General features: G+C 41.0%; 1 protein-coding gene across 2 annotated transcripts in view; it reads left to right on the top strand.

The window, feature by feature from the left end:
* Positions 1-15,047, top strand: part of CFAP58 (cilia and flagella associated protein 58) — a 100,828-nt gene that overhangs the window by 38,180 nt on the left and 47,601 nt on the right. For both annotated transcript variants that reach the window (XM_070431820.1, XM_070431819.1), the window contains exons 12-15: positions 2,678-2,818; positions 3,564-3,787; positions 6,696-6,807; positions 9,377-9,481. In XM_070431820.1, coding sequence (XP_070287921.1) covers positions 2,678-2,818; positions 3,564-3,787; positions 6,696-6,807; positions 9,377-9,481 — 582 coding nt within the window. The remainder of the gene's footprint in view (positions 1-2,677; positions 2,819-3,563; positions 3,788-6,695; positions 6,808-9,376; positions 9,482-15,047) is intronic.

The following is a 15,047-nucleotide window of genomic DNA, read 5'->3' as shown; positions in this document are numbered from 1 at the left end:
ATATTCCATAAACACCTACTACAAAATGGTATAATTATAGAGGCAGTGACTAAAAAATGTGTCCAGCCACCATATTACAACTTCACACCACTTTGAGAAATGCTGATACCTTGGGCTCCACTTACAACATTGCTTGATGGGTGTTTGGGTGCAAAGCAGTTGTTACCAACTTTTCTGGGTGAGACAGCTCAGATTGACAGCTGCTAAATGCATGAGACCAAAGGTATTGTGTTGATGTTAACATTTGCTGCCAACATCTAATGCCACATCTTGTTTACAGCCCATAAATTTGAGACATAAGGAGACCATTCAGAATTTTGATATATTGTGAAACAACACACCCAGCAATGCCAAACGCACTAGTGGTTTCACATTCCAGACAAATACTTTTACACACCACTGATTGCATTTTAATATAACAGGGATTTCATTTTGTTCTGCTGATGGATTCTGATCAGCTCTTGGCACTTAAGAACAGGGAAGTGAATGTTACACATCTGGGAAAATAAAAGTTTTATTAAAGAAAGCATGAGCCAAGCAGGTATTTTATTGCTGTCTTCGCTGTCACCTTAAATGATTATAGAAATCGAAAGGCCGGTTCTTCAAACGCTTTCCTAACAGGCAATCCCCCAAAGTGGTAAATAGTAAACCAGATATTTTCTCAGTCAGTATTTCCTTTTGCTTATCCCTGGACCAGAACGTATTTCATGAGTGAACAAACAAAGTGTCATCAGAGAAGCCCTTGGTTTTATAGTAGCTGACTGCATTTAGTTTGTGACATTACACATTACACATTTGTGGCATCGCACGGTATCTTCTACTGCTTGGATAAGTTTGAAGTATGGAGTTAATGACTCTTGCTCTTCATGGATTAGAGACAGATCTTAGGAAGAGTTGGGGTGGTTCGCAGGCACTTACAAATATGGGGTTTTCTAGCATCCCAGGGAGATTTATGAGTAGGGAGGGTGGGGGTGCCAATATTTTCTTGAAAGAAAATCTGATTGCTTTTTCACTGTCATTTGCTGATCTGCAAGCCATTGAAGAGTTGGAACCTTAATATTGTCTTGCCCTTGTGATGCTTGTTATGGGTAAAACAGAGCTCTCCTCCCATTTGTTTCTTCTTGTGCTCACCTGGTCTGTGATATCACCTGTCTTCCCAATTTGGGCCTGGATACCTCTATGGCTCCCCATTGCCTACACTGTACAGTGTGTGGCCTACAAGGCCCTTCCAGGCTGGCTGAGCTGTTTTACCAGCCTTACCCCCTGCTGTTCTTTACCTACCACTCTAATCCAGCCACATGGGTTGTTTTGCTGACTGGTGAGTGCACCGGGCACTTTAGAGTTTGCATGTGCCTTTGTTCACACAAGCCTGACTGCAAGCTACTCTCCCCATAATATATAGTCGTCCCCTTTGGGAATATCTGTTACCTGCCAAGGCCCTGACTGGTTATTTCATCTAAACGCCAGGCAGAAATAGGAACTTACTCCTGTGTACCCCCATGTCCTTTTTCATACTGTTCATAACATTTTGACACTGTAGTGTGGTTGGTTATATTTATCATCTCCAATGGATGGAGCAACCCTCAGGTCTTACTCTTCTTCTGTATTTGACTTGGATGTGTTGTGTGATGATAGCTTTGGGGCCAAAAGATCCAGGTTGGAATCTCAACTCTGCTACGTACTAGCTGTGTGACCTTGGGTGAGTTAATTTGCTTTTCTTTGTCTCTGTAATTGCATTTGTAAAATGGGAATACAAGTAGCTATGCAAAATACCCAGTATCATGCCTAGGATATTGTAGGATCCTGTAGGTCACAAATATACTTGTAGAAATGAAGTGAATGTATTATTTGAAGAGAGGAATTTTCCTTCTGAAACTTAGCAGACCATAACACCCTTTCTCCATCATTCTTATGAGTTCCGTGTAACCTAAAGAGCTGCAAGATCTGCGTTTAGTTCCAGGAAGTTTCCCTGACAATCCCAGTCCTCTGACCTCTGGTAACATCAAATCACTGTCTTTGTGACAGTAACGATATGGAAACATTATTGCCTGGACTTGTTAATATTTGCATAAGACTTATATATCTTATTTTTCATCTAGGTTGGAAGCATCTTAGGAGTAGGATCTATGTATCTTTTTATGCATGATATCTCTCCTGTTCCATCAAGATATTTTATAAGATAGACAATGGACTGTTATCTTTATTCATTTAATTTTTGCTTAAAAATGGTCTTTATCTCTGTAGTTGATGTGCTGGTAGTATTAGGACCATTACAGGAGCTGGCACATACAAAGATTCCTCCCCATGTTTACCCCCACATCTTCTCCTGCACTATTCTTTGCGAATTCTCCTCATTTTTAGTTGGTGAGAGAAATGCAGCTGAATACCAATGAAGACCCTGCTACACACATATAGAAAAATGATGGAAATCCCCCAAGGGCACAACTCATGGAATAAACATGATCCCTGTAGTGTGCATTGCTGTTTCTTTACAGGCTGTGTGTGTGTGTGTGTGTGTGTGTGTGTGTAGATTGTTTTGATTGTGAGAGTGATCAAACCATGTTAAAACATCAGAGGAGAGTGTGAGAAGTACATGATACATCTAATTCTGGACCCTGCAGTCCTGGTTTGTGCTGTTATAGAGTGAAATTTGCCCGTATCTTTCACTCTTTCTCAGGCCGAGCTGCAGAAGCTGAGACAACAAGCCCTGGAGACCAAACACTTCATTGAAAAACAGGAAGCTGAAGAGAGAAAACTCTTGCGCATTATTGCCGAGGCTGATGGGGAGAGGCTGAGACAGAAGAAGGAATTAGACCAGGTAGGAACATCTCCTCACCAGACCCACAGACCTCATCAGCAGACACAGCTGTTCGATTCAACTCTTCACAAGTCCGAATTCTTCTCTAAGCTCTGCCACTCAGTTTATTGGAAGAACAGTAGCAGAGGTTCCTCTTCTCTTGATTAATTATGAAATATTTACTTATTCAAGTCATATCTACGAGTACTTACTATGTGGCAGTCACTCCTCTAGGAACTGGGGATCCATTGACCAATAAGAACGTAAGATCCTGGTCTTCAGGGAGCTTAACATTTTAGTGTAATATAATTGCTTGCATATAACGGTAATTAATAATTACATAGTATGGGGATTACAAACATATGCTTTCAGAGAACAGGCAGGTTAAAAATAAAGAAATGGTCTGTGTAAGATCATGAGGAGTGATGCAAGGTGGCAAAGGCTAGCCCACGATAAGTCACTCAAATGGAAGCATTTATAAAATAATGGGTTGGAACAAAACGACCCAACACCTATGGACCAAGGATTATTGAATTATTATTATTACGATGGATTATATGTTGTACTCTTTCTAACAAGACTGCAAGCCCTCATGGGAGGAGTGCAGTGTTGATTGACTAGCAGACCATTTCCAGTGCCCCACCCACTGGGTGCAGAGCACATGTGGCCATTGGCTGGGTATTCATCGACTGAGTGAATGCTGCTGCCATAATGAAAAGTGAGACCCTTTGTCCCTTGGTGGCCATGTCCTCCCCTACCTCTCCAGGTCATCGGCGAGAGAGATATCCTCGGGTCACAGCTCGTTCGTCGCAACGATGAGTTGGCTTTGCTTTATGAGAAGATCAAGATCCAACAGTCCGTGCTGAATAAAGGCGAGATCCAGTACAACCAGAGGCTGGAGGACATGAGGATCCTCAAGCTTGAGATCAAGAAGCTTCGCCGGGAAAAGGGGATTCTTGCCAGGAGTGTGGCTAATGTCGAGGAACTCAGGTAACAGGAGACCCCTCTGTGGGGAGTTCCTGAAATGACCTTTTTTTTTTTTGGAAAAAGTGTTTTTATTGTTTTTAGAGAGAGAGAAAGGGAGAAGGATAGAGAGATAGAAACATTGAGAAAGAAACATTGATCGGCTGCCTCCTGCACACCCCCCATTAGGGATTGAGCCCACAACCAGTGACCATGGAATCCATCCAGTGACCTCTTGGCTCATGGGTCCATGCTCCACCACTGAACCACACCAGCCAGGTGACCTTGTGTTCCTTTTGTTCATCATTGAGGTCTTTATCAAGTTGTGTACCATTTTTTATATGTTGAAATTATTGGCAAATAATAACAACAACTTTTCCATAATTCAGAATCTACATTGTGCCCCTTCTATGTCACAAAAAAAAAATGAATTTGTTCCCTTTCAGGGGAATATAAGTGAGTGCAAAAAGTTTTTTTTTTAAACTTTATTTTGGATTTAAAAGAAGAAATTTCAAGTCAAACCACAAATACGAACTAGTTACAATTCAGAAAAAAAATTTCCCCCAGTGAGCTCTTCAGACTTTCTTTAATAAGGCAGTACCCAGGAGATGGAACATCAATATTTAAAGTTAATCCTGGTAACATTTGCACATTTTTTCTCTTGGAATTATATTCAGAATGAAAAGGGGGGTAGATTTAATTTTATCACTATTTGAAAACTCTGTTTCCTTAGAAGGTGGCCAAATTTTATTTCTCACTCTTGATTTATCTTCTGCAGCTTTCACTTTAGCTTAGTGCGCCTTCTTCTTGCTTTAAATCTTACGCTACGTAAGATGTACTTTCCCTTTGGGAAAACATCACCATGTTTTATATAGGCAATTGCAGGAACCAAATAAGAGGTTTGGTGTTTTCTCAGTAACTATCTTTAGTCCCCACAGACTTGTAGATGAACAGTATCCTTGACAACCTTGGAACAAGGACACCGTTTGGGTTGCCTTCTTAAATTAATCAAATTAGAAAATAGTTTTGATGTTTAGATGCAGTGAATATGTTCAGGAATAGCAAAGGAAGATGCCACTACCAAGGATATATCAATACTCTCTTTTTTTTCTAAGATTTGCTAGTATTTGAGATGATAAGAGTAATACAAATTCATTGTAGAAAATGTGGGAAGTGCAGAAACAATACAAAGAAGGAATTAGACAAATTACTCATAAGTTTACTACCCAGAGATACATACCATCATTGGCATTTTGGAGACAAATGGATTCATTCTAAGTAGCTATTGAATGATCTCTGAGACCATTGCTAAACTTGCCAGCCATGAGTTATTTTTATTACATATACAAAGGACCAAATTCTACCCACTCCTAGTCAGGATTGCTGGTTTGTTGAGAATAGATTTTATTTTTATTTTCAATGGGAAGACAACTTAATAAAGATATTGGAGGCAAGCAGGCATGAATTCTAATCTCAAGCTGTGTGACCTTGGGAAAGTCACTTACCGTCTCTGAGCTTTAGACTTGTAGTTAAAATTAAACATGAAAACAAACAGAATGTGCCTCCCACAGAGTCTAGTAGCTAATGCTCTTGCCCTTCTCTTCTGATGGCACTTTAGAAAATAGAAGTGTTAAAAATATGCTTTTAATTCCAAGCAGCTTGTTCTGAGCTCCCTGCTGAGTGAGGCTTATGCAGTTAATTCTAATGGTTTGCCTTGCTAATGAGGGGAAGTTGTATTATTGGTTTAAATGAAGCAATTAAGTAAAAGAGATGGCTTAGTATTGGTAATCTGCACACCCACAGCAGAGGACAGATAATAATTCCGTGTTGTCCATCCTTACTGCCCGTTTCAATGCCAGTGCTTGCTTCTTCTCTGCACCGCCCCCACCAACCCCCACAACAAAGTGACTTGTTCAATAGGGTGGTAGCTAACTCATGGGGTACTGGGGATGCCTGAAGCACATTGCCTACTAACCAGAGATCCCTCAGATTTTAGTTTGAGCCAGAGCTAGTCTTTCAGCCATCTGTGTACTAGTAGTTATGGAATACCATATAATAGCAAACATCACTCCTAACTCAGTGTTTCTCAATCCTGGCTACATATTTGAAGTTACCACTAGAATTATAAAACTTACAAAATCCAAGCCACATGCAAGACCAAGTAAAGCAGAATCTCTCTAGGGATAAGGGCCAGGCAAAGCATGTTTTCAGACCCCCCAGGTGATTCTAATGGGCAATTAGGGTGGCAATGCCCTGGCCTACCTGGTGTCGGGCTATCATCTGAGCCTCAATATCTTGCAGTCAGGTGCCATACCTTGTGGTGGAATGTAGCTTGTTCTCTTGTTGCTATTTGTAAAGACATTTAGAAACACTAAAAAGTATATTGAGCCCTGGCTGGTTTGGCTCAGTGGATAGAGCATCAGCCTGCAGACTGAAGTGTTCCGGGTTCGATTTCAGTCAAGGTCACATATCCAAGTTGTGGGCTCGATCCCCAGTTGCGGGGGGGAGAGGGGGGGGCAGGCAGGAGGCAGCCGATCAATGATTCTCTCTCATCATTGATATTTCTATCTCTCTCTCCCTTTCCCTTCCTCTCTGAAATCAATAAAAAAATATATTTTAAAAAGTATATTGAAATCCTTGTAATTCACCTCCTCCCTGTTCTTTCCAGTTACTTCTAAATTCCTTGGGTGTCCAGAATCATGATTCTGAAGTTTTGGCACTTTTTTTTTTTTTTAAGCTAAGCCTGAAGTTTGAGCTCTGCAAGAATCGGTATCCTCTGTGTCTGGCTCTGGTTAGGAGTCTGGTCTCAGTGTTCATAGAAGTCTCCTTACTTCCAACTTTTTGTATAAGATGTAGCATATATGTAGAACCACATAAAGATATGATTTTCAAATGGGTAGAGAATTCCTTTGCAAATGAAGTGTGCCTTGTTCAGGCAGGAGCTTTTCCACATGCAGAGAGAGTTCATAAAGGAGCGGACACGCTGCCGAGCACTGGAGGAGGAGCTGGAGAACCCCATGAACGTGCACAGGTGGAGGAAGCTCGAGGTAACCCCTGGCAGAGCCTTCCTCCCACGCCCAAGTCCCTTCTTCTACCCCACAGGGCTTCATAGCTGAAGCACAACAAGAAGTGTGGTTTTATTAAATGTTATGCAAATTGTTCCCTAAAATGTAAGACTGGATCGAATGTAAATTGAGTTCCCAGAAGAAGGACTTCCCAGAAGCAGATGGTTCACTTGGGGATTGTCTAACCCAGTTGGTTCTCAACCTTCCTCATGCTGCGACCCTTTAATACAGTTCCTTATGTTGTGGTGACCCCCAACCATAAAATTATTTTCGTTGCTACTTCATCACTGTAATTTCGCTACTGTTATGAATCGTCATGTAAATATCTGACATGCAGGATATATTGTCATTGTTACAAATTGAACATAATGAAAGCATAGTGATTAATCACAAAAACAATATGTAATTATATATGTGTTTTCCGATGGTCTTAGACGACTCCTGTGAAAGAGTCGTTTGACCCCCAAAAGGGTTGCGACCCAAAGGTTGAGAACCGCTGGTCTAAACAGTCTTGGACAAAATTCTTTCTGCCTAAAGAAGACTTAGTGGAAGTCGTGAACTGGCTTCACCAATGGACATTCGTTTTTCTCTTTTTGCCGTTTTTTGCTCAAATAGCTGTCCCGTGGCTGCCTGTGAGTCTCAGGTAGTTTGTTGCCTCTAGTTACATTGGCCATCAGTGTCTTCAACCATGTTTCAGTTGGTCTTTGCATCTTTTTATTTCATGCAGGAAATAAGGCTCTTGTGAAATTGCCTTCTTTTTGAGGGACTAGCATTGTGTGAGCCAAACCTTTTTTCCCCCTTAAGATCTTGGGAGCACAGACAAAGTCCATTGGTGGGTGATGGATAATAGAGGCATACCTCATTTTATTGCTCTTCACCAGTGTTGATTTTTTTTTAAAAACACACTGAAGGCAAACCCATCCACCAGCAAAAAGATCATGACTTGCTTGCTTTATTTGCGATACATGCTTTATTCTGGAACTGAACCTGCAATATCTCCGAGGTATGCCTGTAAACCTCCTATTTTATTTTATGACTTCCTGATAGATGTTACCACCAGCACCGCAGGTAACAGTTAAAACAAGTCTCTGCTTATTCAATAAAAGGTGGCCATATCCTCTCGTTGTGCCCAGCAATGTGGGCACCAGTAGGGGCTTCGACTAATGGAACAATTAGGATATTGGGAGAGTATGTGTTTTCAGAAAAAGCAGGGCAAGGGTAAAAAACAGCCAAGGTGTTTTTTTGGTTTTTCATTTTTAGTTTTCCTTCTTAATGAAGAAAGGCATTAAGGATAATGCATTATAAATTGTTATATAAACATGAGGCCTGCATTTGAACAACATCCAGTCTTGCCAAGTGAAAGTGTGTGCCAAATGCAGTCCCAGCGTATGGATATCACTCGGCACTGCTTAGTATTTTGTAAGCAAAGCCAGAGTTAATGGAATCTCTTTCCCCCCCACTCTTTTGGACCCTCATTTATTCCTCATCAAATGCCAAGAGTGGTGTAGTTTACTGAACTAACCGTAATATGGATGTGTAGGGAAGTGGAGCTGAAGATTTAAAATCCATTTACTGTCACATTAGCTTACTCCATGTGTTTGCAAGCAGAGCTTTAAAGTTTCCAATTCCATGTCAATTTCTATTTTAAAAATTAGAAAACAGAGATTGTGGGAGGCAGTTGAAAAGATTTAGCTGTTAGATTAATTCCAAATGTCAATACAGTTGAAAGGGAAGCTTTGGCTCAAAGTCTAGAGGACAGAATGTCAATTTATAAGTGTAGATCTTGTTTGAATTGTACGCAGATAGTTACTGAAGGTGCATCAAACCTTTATGGATTGATAACACTGTTTGCGAGCGAAAATGCCATGAACGTGTTCTGTTGTCAGTTATTAGCAGAAGTCCACATCCTAGAAAGCTTCCCTATCATAAGCTGTAAGGCATCTCCTTGTTGACAGTATCAAAGGAGAACCCTGAGGCTGAATGAATTAGGGAACCCTGTCTCATTCCCATGGAAACAGAGGTGATGGGAGGGGAAACCTCAGAGCATAGTAATTAGAGCCTGGCGTATCTGGGCTTGAATCCAGCTCTGACCCTTACTTGTGTGGGTGAATAACTTAATGCTTTGAATTTCACTTGTCTCATCTGTAAAAGGGGAAGACTCATGCTACCTCGTAGGGCTGTTGTGTGGCTAAAATTGGATAATGGAGGAAAAGCACTTAGCATGGTGTCTGGTTGGTGACAAAGAATCAGGTATCATGCACAGTAGCTATCATTATTGCTGTTGTTATCAGTAGTAGTAGTTTCCTTGGTGGAGCAAACATATTCACTTTCCATCTCTTGGCCAAGCAGAGTCAGTAGGTAAGACATTAGCCAAGCATCAGTCTGTTTCGATGACCATCTCATCTGTTACATACCCATCTCTCTGTACTGGGTCTGCAGGTGTGCAGTAGATTTCAATAAAACAGTAATTCTTTTGCAAAGGGACCTCAAATGATAGTGTCTCAACTATCATTTTTTTTTATTTTGTCTTTTATTTTGTTACCTTGAACAGGCCAGTGACCCCACTACCTATGAGCTGATAGAGAAAATTCACACCCTGCAGAAGCGTCTCATCAGCAAGACAGAAGAGGTGGTGGAGAAAGAGCTGCTCCTCCAGGTAGCATTTTCCCTTTCTGTTCTCATTGAACAAGCACGGTTTCTGAATACCGCCCCCTCCAGGACTGTGTTTTTTTAGGATTCTTTGGCAGGGCTGCATGCCCCATTTTTAACTGTAGATGGCAACAGCGACTCACACACAGAGAACAAACAACCTGATTAATTGGTCGTTTATTCTGCCATCACTGATATTTCAAGAATTCTGGAAAACAAGTTCAAGGCCAGAGTTATTGCATTGGGCAATGCGTGCTCCCTCCGCCCCTCCAACTTCTCTACCGTTCTCTTTGTTAGATTCATTTAAACACTTTTCCTCATATCCTAACGTAATGTGCAATGCCATGATTTTGATTTTGAAAATGAGCTTTCACATAAAGCACGGTATGTCCTCTTGAAGATTTGTGGGAATGAAATGGAAAGAAAGATTTCTTTTTGAGGGTTTTAGGCAGTTGGTTATTCTGGAGCAATCAGGAATGGCACCATCCTTTTAGGCTTAGATCTTTGCAAGTACTTGCTGTCATCACCGTCAGCACCATTATCATCATCCTGCCAGATACTGTGCTGGTGGCTTTACCTACCTTGTCTCAATTCCTCCTCGGAGGTCATGTGGGTGGGTGCTGTCATCTCCAATCAATGGGATGAGGAAGTTGGGTCCCAGGAGTTTAGTGTGGAGAAGACTGTAAGCTCTGGTGTGAGATGGCCTGGGATGGAATCCTGCCTCTGCCAATTTGTAGCCGTGTGAGGTTAACTTCTCTGCACCTGAGGTTCTTAGTATTACGGGGTAATAATAGATGTGAAAAGGGATGTTGTGAAGATTGAAAGAGCTTAGCATTATGCTTGGCATATAGTAAGTGTCTAATAAGTGTTAGCAATTATCCTTAATATTTCTAATTCCAAAGCACATAATCTTAACCACTGGGTTTATTGTAAGAAAGAGTAGAAAATTCTGTATACGAACAAGGGGCATTTTCCCCTTCCCTTTACATTCTACCTTAAGAAAGACATCTTCCCTGAAGTTGGATATACAGCAAGTAGCTTTCCAGAGTATTGCTCTGCTGAGTGGTCAACAGAGATGTTCCTATTCTCTTATAGATGAACATGATAGTTAAGAGGACCAACTTCAGGGAAGATCTCGTCTTCAGTCCACTCCAACTCTTTATCTCATGACTTGGGGAGAATTACATAAATCCTTCAAACCTCAGTTACTCCATCTGTTAAATTGGGATAATAATCCTCAGTTTCATTATGGGAGGAAGGCACTCTCATCAGAGTCCACTACTTAGAAATCCTGTCATAAGAATAACCAATCAGTGCCTGGGCACTGGGGTCCAGCAGCCCAGGGTTTGAGCTGTGATTCCACCATTGCCGGACACGAGTCCCATGCCCAAGGCCATGAGGCTAGTAAGTGGCAGAGTGGGGACTCCAACCAGGCAGTCAGCTCCAGAGCCCACGCTTTCTACCACTTCACCACCTGCCTCTCCAGCTATTATCACTTTGTTAGATTTAAAAAGAACCAGATTTTGTGTTTTGCCAAACCTCTCTTTTATAAGTCTGTTTCATATTTCCTTGACTGCTCTAACTTTATTACGTTCTTCCTTCTATGTACTTTGGGTTTATTCTGTTCCGTTTCTACTTAATATCGATGCTCAGCTCATTAATGTTCAATCTACCTTTCTAATATAAGCATTTACAGCTATAAAATGTCCTTTAATTTCTTTAGTTCCTTCCCATATGTTTTGAAACGTGGTATTTTCTTTTTGTTCTAAATACGACTTGAGTAACTCTTAAAAAATATTTACTATTTTTCCCATGGTAACAAAAAAAAAACCTCCACAACTTTTAATTTCTAAATATACTAGTATATGTATTTAAGTGTTTTTTCTTTTTTAATCTTTATTGTTGAGATTATTACAGATGTCCCTCTTCCCCCTCCCCCATTGCCCCCCTCCATCTGGTTCCTGCCCTGTCCCAGGCCTTTGCCACCCTATTGTCTGTGTCCATAGGTAATGCATATATGCATAAAAGATCTTTGTTTAACCTCTCTACCTACGCTGCCATCTTCAAATCTCTCTATTTAAGTTGTTTTTTATTATTGATTTCTCACTTTTATGCATTGTGGTCTCTAATTTGTTGAGACTTGCTGTGTGATCAACTAAGTGGACAGGTTTTATCACTGATGCCTGTGAGCTTGAAAAGGATGTGTACTCTCTAAATGTTCAAGAGTCAGGAATCGATATGATGTTCATCAGATCAACCTTGCTCTTTCCTAATTTTTTGTCTCCTTAATCACTGAAAAAATGTTTGGAGACTTGTCTGTTTCTCCTTATAGTTCTGTCATTTTATTTTGTTTTAAGTACATTTTAGATTATGTTTATAAGGTGAGTAAAAGGTGTATATGGTTTTTATCTCTTCCTGATGAATTGTTTCTTTAATATTATGCAAGAATCCTCCTTAATTCTTAATGCTTTTACTTACAAAATTGCCTTATATTAATATAGCCCAGGTTTTTTAAACATACTTTTTCTATAATTTTATTTTTATTTAAAATCTTTTTTAAAAAATATATTTTATTGATTTTCTACAGAGAGGAAGGGAGAGAGAGATAGAGAGTTAGAAACATCGATGAGAGAGAAACATCGATCAGCTGCCTCCTGCACATCTCCTACTGGGGATGTGCCCGCAACCCAGGTACATGCCCTTGACCGGAATCGAACCCGGGACCCTTCAGTCCGCAGGCTGATGCTCCATCCACTGAGCCAAACCAGCTTCGGCTATTTAAAATCTTTAAAAAATATTTTTATTGATTTCAAAGAGGAAGGGAGAGGGAGAGAGAGAGATAGAGACATCAATGATGAGAGAGAATCATCGATTGGCTACCTCCTATACACCCCAAACTGGGGATCAAACCTGCGACCCAGGCATATTCCCTGATCGGGAATCGAACCGTGACCTCTTGGTTCATAGGTTGACGCTCAACCACTGCGCCACACTGGCTGGGCCAAGATTTTATTTTCAATAATTTTCTTTTTATTTTCTAGAGATTCTTTTTCACAAATCTTTGTTGATAGTGTCTTGATCTTATGCTTCATTAATTCATTTATGTTTTCAATTGATTTAAATATTTTATAGTTTTTATTAGATTATTCTATTACTTGGAGGTCTTCCTATTGTTTATTGTGATTCCTGATTTTTATTTGGGATGGACCTTTTTCCTATTATGTTATGATTTTGGATTGTAGACTAGTTTTCAGAAAGGCTTTATTTGTGGGACTTGGAATGGTCCAGTTTAAAGGTATGTCTTCATTTGGTTCTACTAGGGGCCTAGGATATATCTCTTGCTTAGGATAATTTTTTTAGGTTAAGTTCTCATTTTTGGGCTTCCTGGACCACTCCATAAATAAATATTAGAACCCCAAACTCTTGTGATGGAAGATCCATGGATACAAATTCTCTGAGTAGCCATTGCCCCCCACCCCACCCAGAGCCTAGGAGAGATAGGTTTCTTTGTGGTCTTTCTGTCCCAGTGGGTGGATTTCTGTCTATTGTCTCTTTTTGTACTGAGGCTGTAACTCTTTTAAGTTCCCAACTTTATGTAGAGGAGTCTCAGTACTGACTACCCACTCCACACAGGCCCACCACCTCATCTTTTATCCTCCTGTGGCCATCAAAATCCAAGCTCTCTGCTCAGTGAGTACAGCCACTTGTCCCAATCAGCCCCCAAGGGATAGCTGCAATATCTATTGATGGCTCCAATATACAGTTCACTCTTTGATTTTGATACTTTGAGGATCAAATTACTTGCTATCTCCATTTTGTGATGAAACAGATGTGTCATTCTATTTAGCATGTCTAATGCTTTGTAGACTTTAGTTTTCAGGTTACTTAGTCTGCCACACTGCCATAAACAGAAATTTCTTGTTTACTGTAATCGCTAGTTTCCTCATCCACAAAATGGGAAAAATAGTCGCACCCACCTGCAGAATTAAATATGTTAATTAAGTACATATAAGGTTTATCACAGTGTTTAGATATCATTAACATTATTATAATGACTAGAGACCCAGTGCATGAAATTCATGCACTGGGGGCGAGGTCCCTCAGCCCAGCCTGTACACTCTTGCAGTCTGGGAGCCCTGCAATGGATCGCCCCACAGAGGGAGACCCCACCCACCCACTGCAGTGCCTCCGGCCAGGTATCCTGGGCCTCCCTCTGCGGGGCGATCAATTGCCCCAAAGAGGTAGGCCCTGCTTACCCAGTCAGGGCTCCACGATGGATTGCCCCCACAGAGGGAGGCCCTGCCCATCCACCACAGCACTGCCAGGGGGTAGCCTGGACCTCCCTTTTTGGGGCGATCGTGGAGCCCCCGATTGATCGCTCTGCTGGCCTGTGGCCTGGGCCTTCCTTTGCGGGGCGATCATGAGGTGATGGTGGGGCCCCCGACCAATTGCATCGCACCGCCTTGGTTGGCCTGGTGCCAGTGAGTGTCATAGCATGGTTGCCTGATGGTCGTTCCACTGTTTGGTCAATTTGCATATTACACTTTTATTATTATAAATGATTATTAATATTACTAATTATCACGCAGTTTTTTTACAGGCTTCCAAAGTTTAATATCCTCCTCACTTCCTTTATGCAAGTCCTCATTTAACCTTTCTCTTGGATGGTTGGGTGGCTTGTACATCCCCAGACAGCAAGCCTTGTTATCTTGGTGAAGCCTCAGGTGTTCCACGGGATTTGACAGTTTCTCATTTTCATCTGTTTTATCAAATTATTAGAGAAATTCTCTGCATTCACAATAGAACATTTTGCAATTAGGAAGATTTTTGGTTGAATTGTTCTGAGTATCAGAACAATTTAAAAATGATCCCATCATTTCCCAGCAGGATATCTGATTGAAGCCTATTTACCCCCAGAGACTGAGTTTTTTGAGGAAAATCTGTTGATAATTTCTCTCTCTAACCCCAATGCCTGGTGCAGTACCAGGCACATAGTAAGTGCTCAATAAAAATGGACAGGCTCTGTGCCTGGGCAACTTCGACTCACCCTTTAAGTCTTAGCTTAAATGCTTTTTTTTTGGCGTAGAGGGATGGGCGAGGGCTCTTTGTAAATGTTCCCATATATTGTCTTTTCTTATATGCCACTCATCACACTTGTAATGAATGAAATAATTATAATTGTGTGTTTAATTATTCTTTCCCGATAGACCACTCACAAAGGCAGTTCCTGTGTCTGCCTTGATGATCACTTCATCCCTAGGTCCTTGCACACAGGTAAATATTGGTTTAGTGACTGGTTAAATGTTGGAAGAATATCGGCCCGCCAGTAAGTGATATGTCTCACAGTCGTTTACATTCACTTTGAGCTCTGAGAGGTCACGGAAATGATTCTTCCTGTTGCCTTTGCATTTTTTGTCATTAACTTCTAGCTCTGCAAGAGTCTGGAATTTACTGTGGGTTGGTTTATAGATCTGTAAACGTGATTCAAACGGTCAGCATCCTTTTTGCATGCTGAGGCCGGCTGACCCGCGTGGTGCTCCCAAAGTCCTTCCCTTGCACGGGGTTAACGTGAC

This window comes from Myotis yumanensis, unplaced genomic scaffold (genome assembly GCF_028538775.1).
Source record: "Myotis yumanensis isolate MYYU_CA2020_CCGP unplaced genomic scaffold, mMyoYum1.0.hap1 SCAF_13, whole genome shotgun sequence".
NCBI lineage: Eukaryota > Metazoa > Chordata > Mammalia > Chiroptera > Vespertilionidae > Myotis > Myotis yumanensis.
This window is presented reverse-complemented; position numbering and strand designations above follow the sequence as displayed.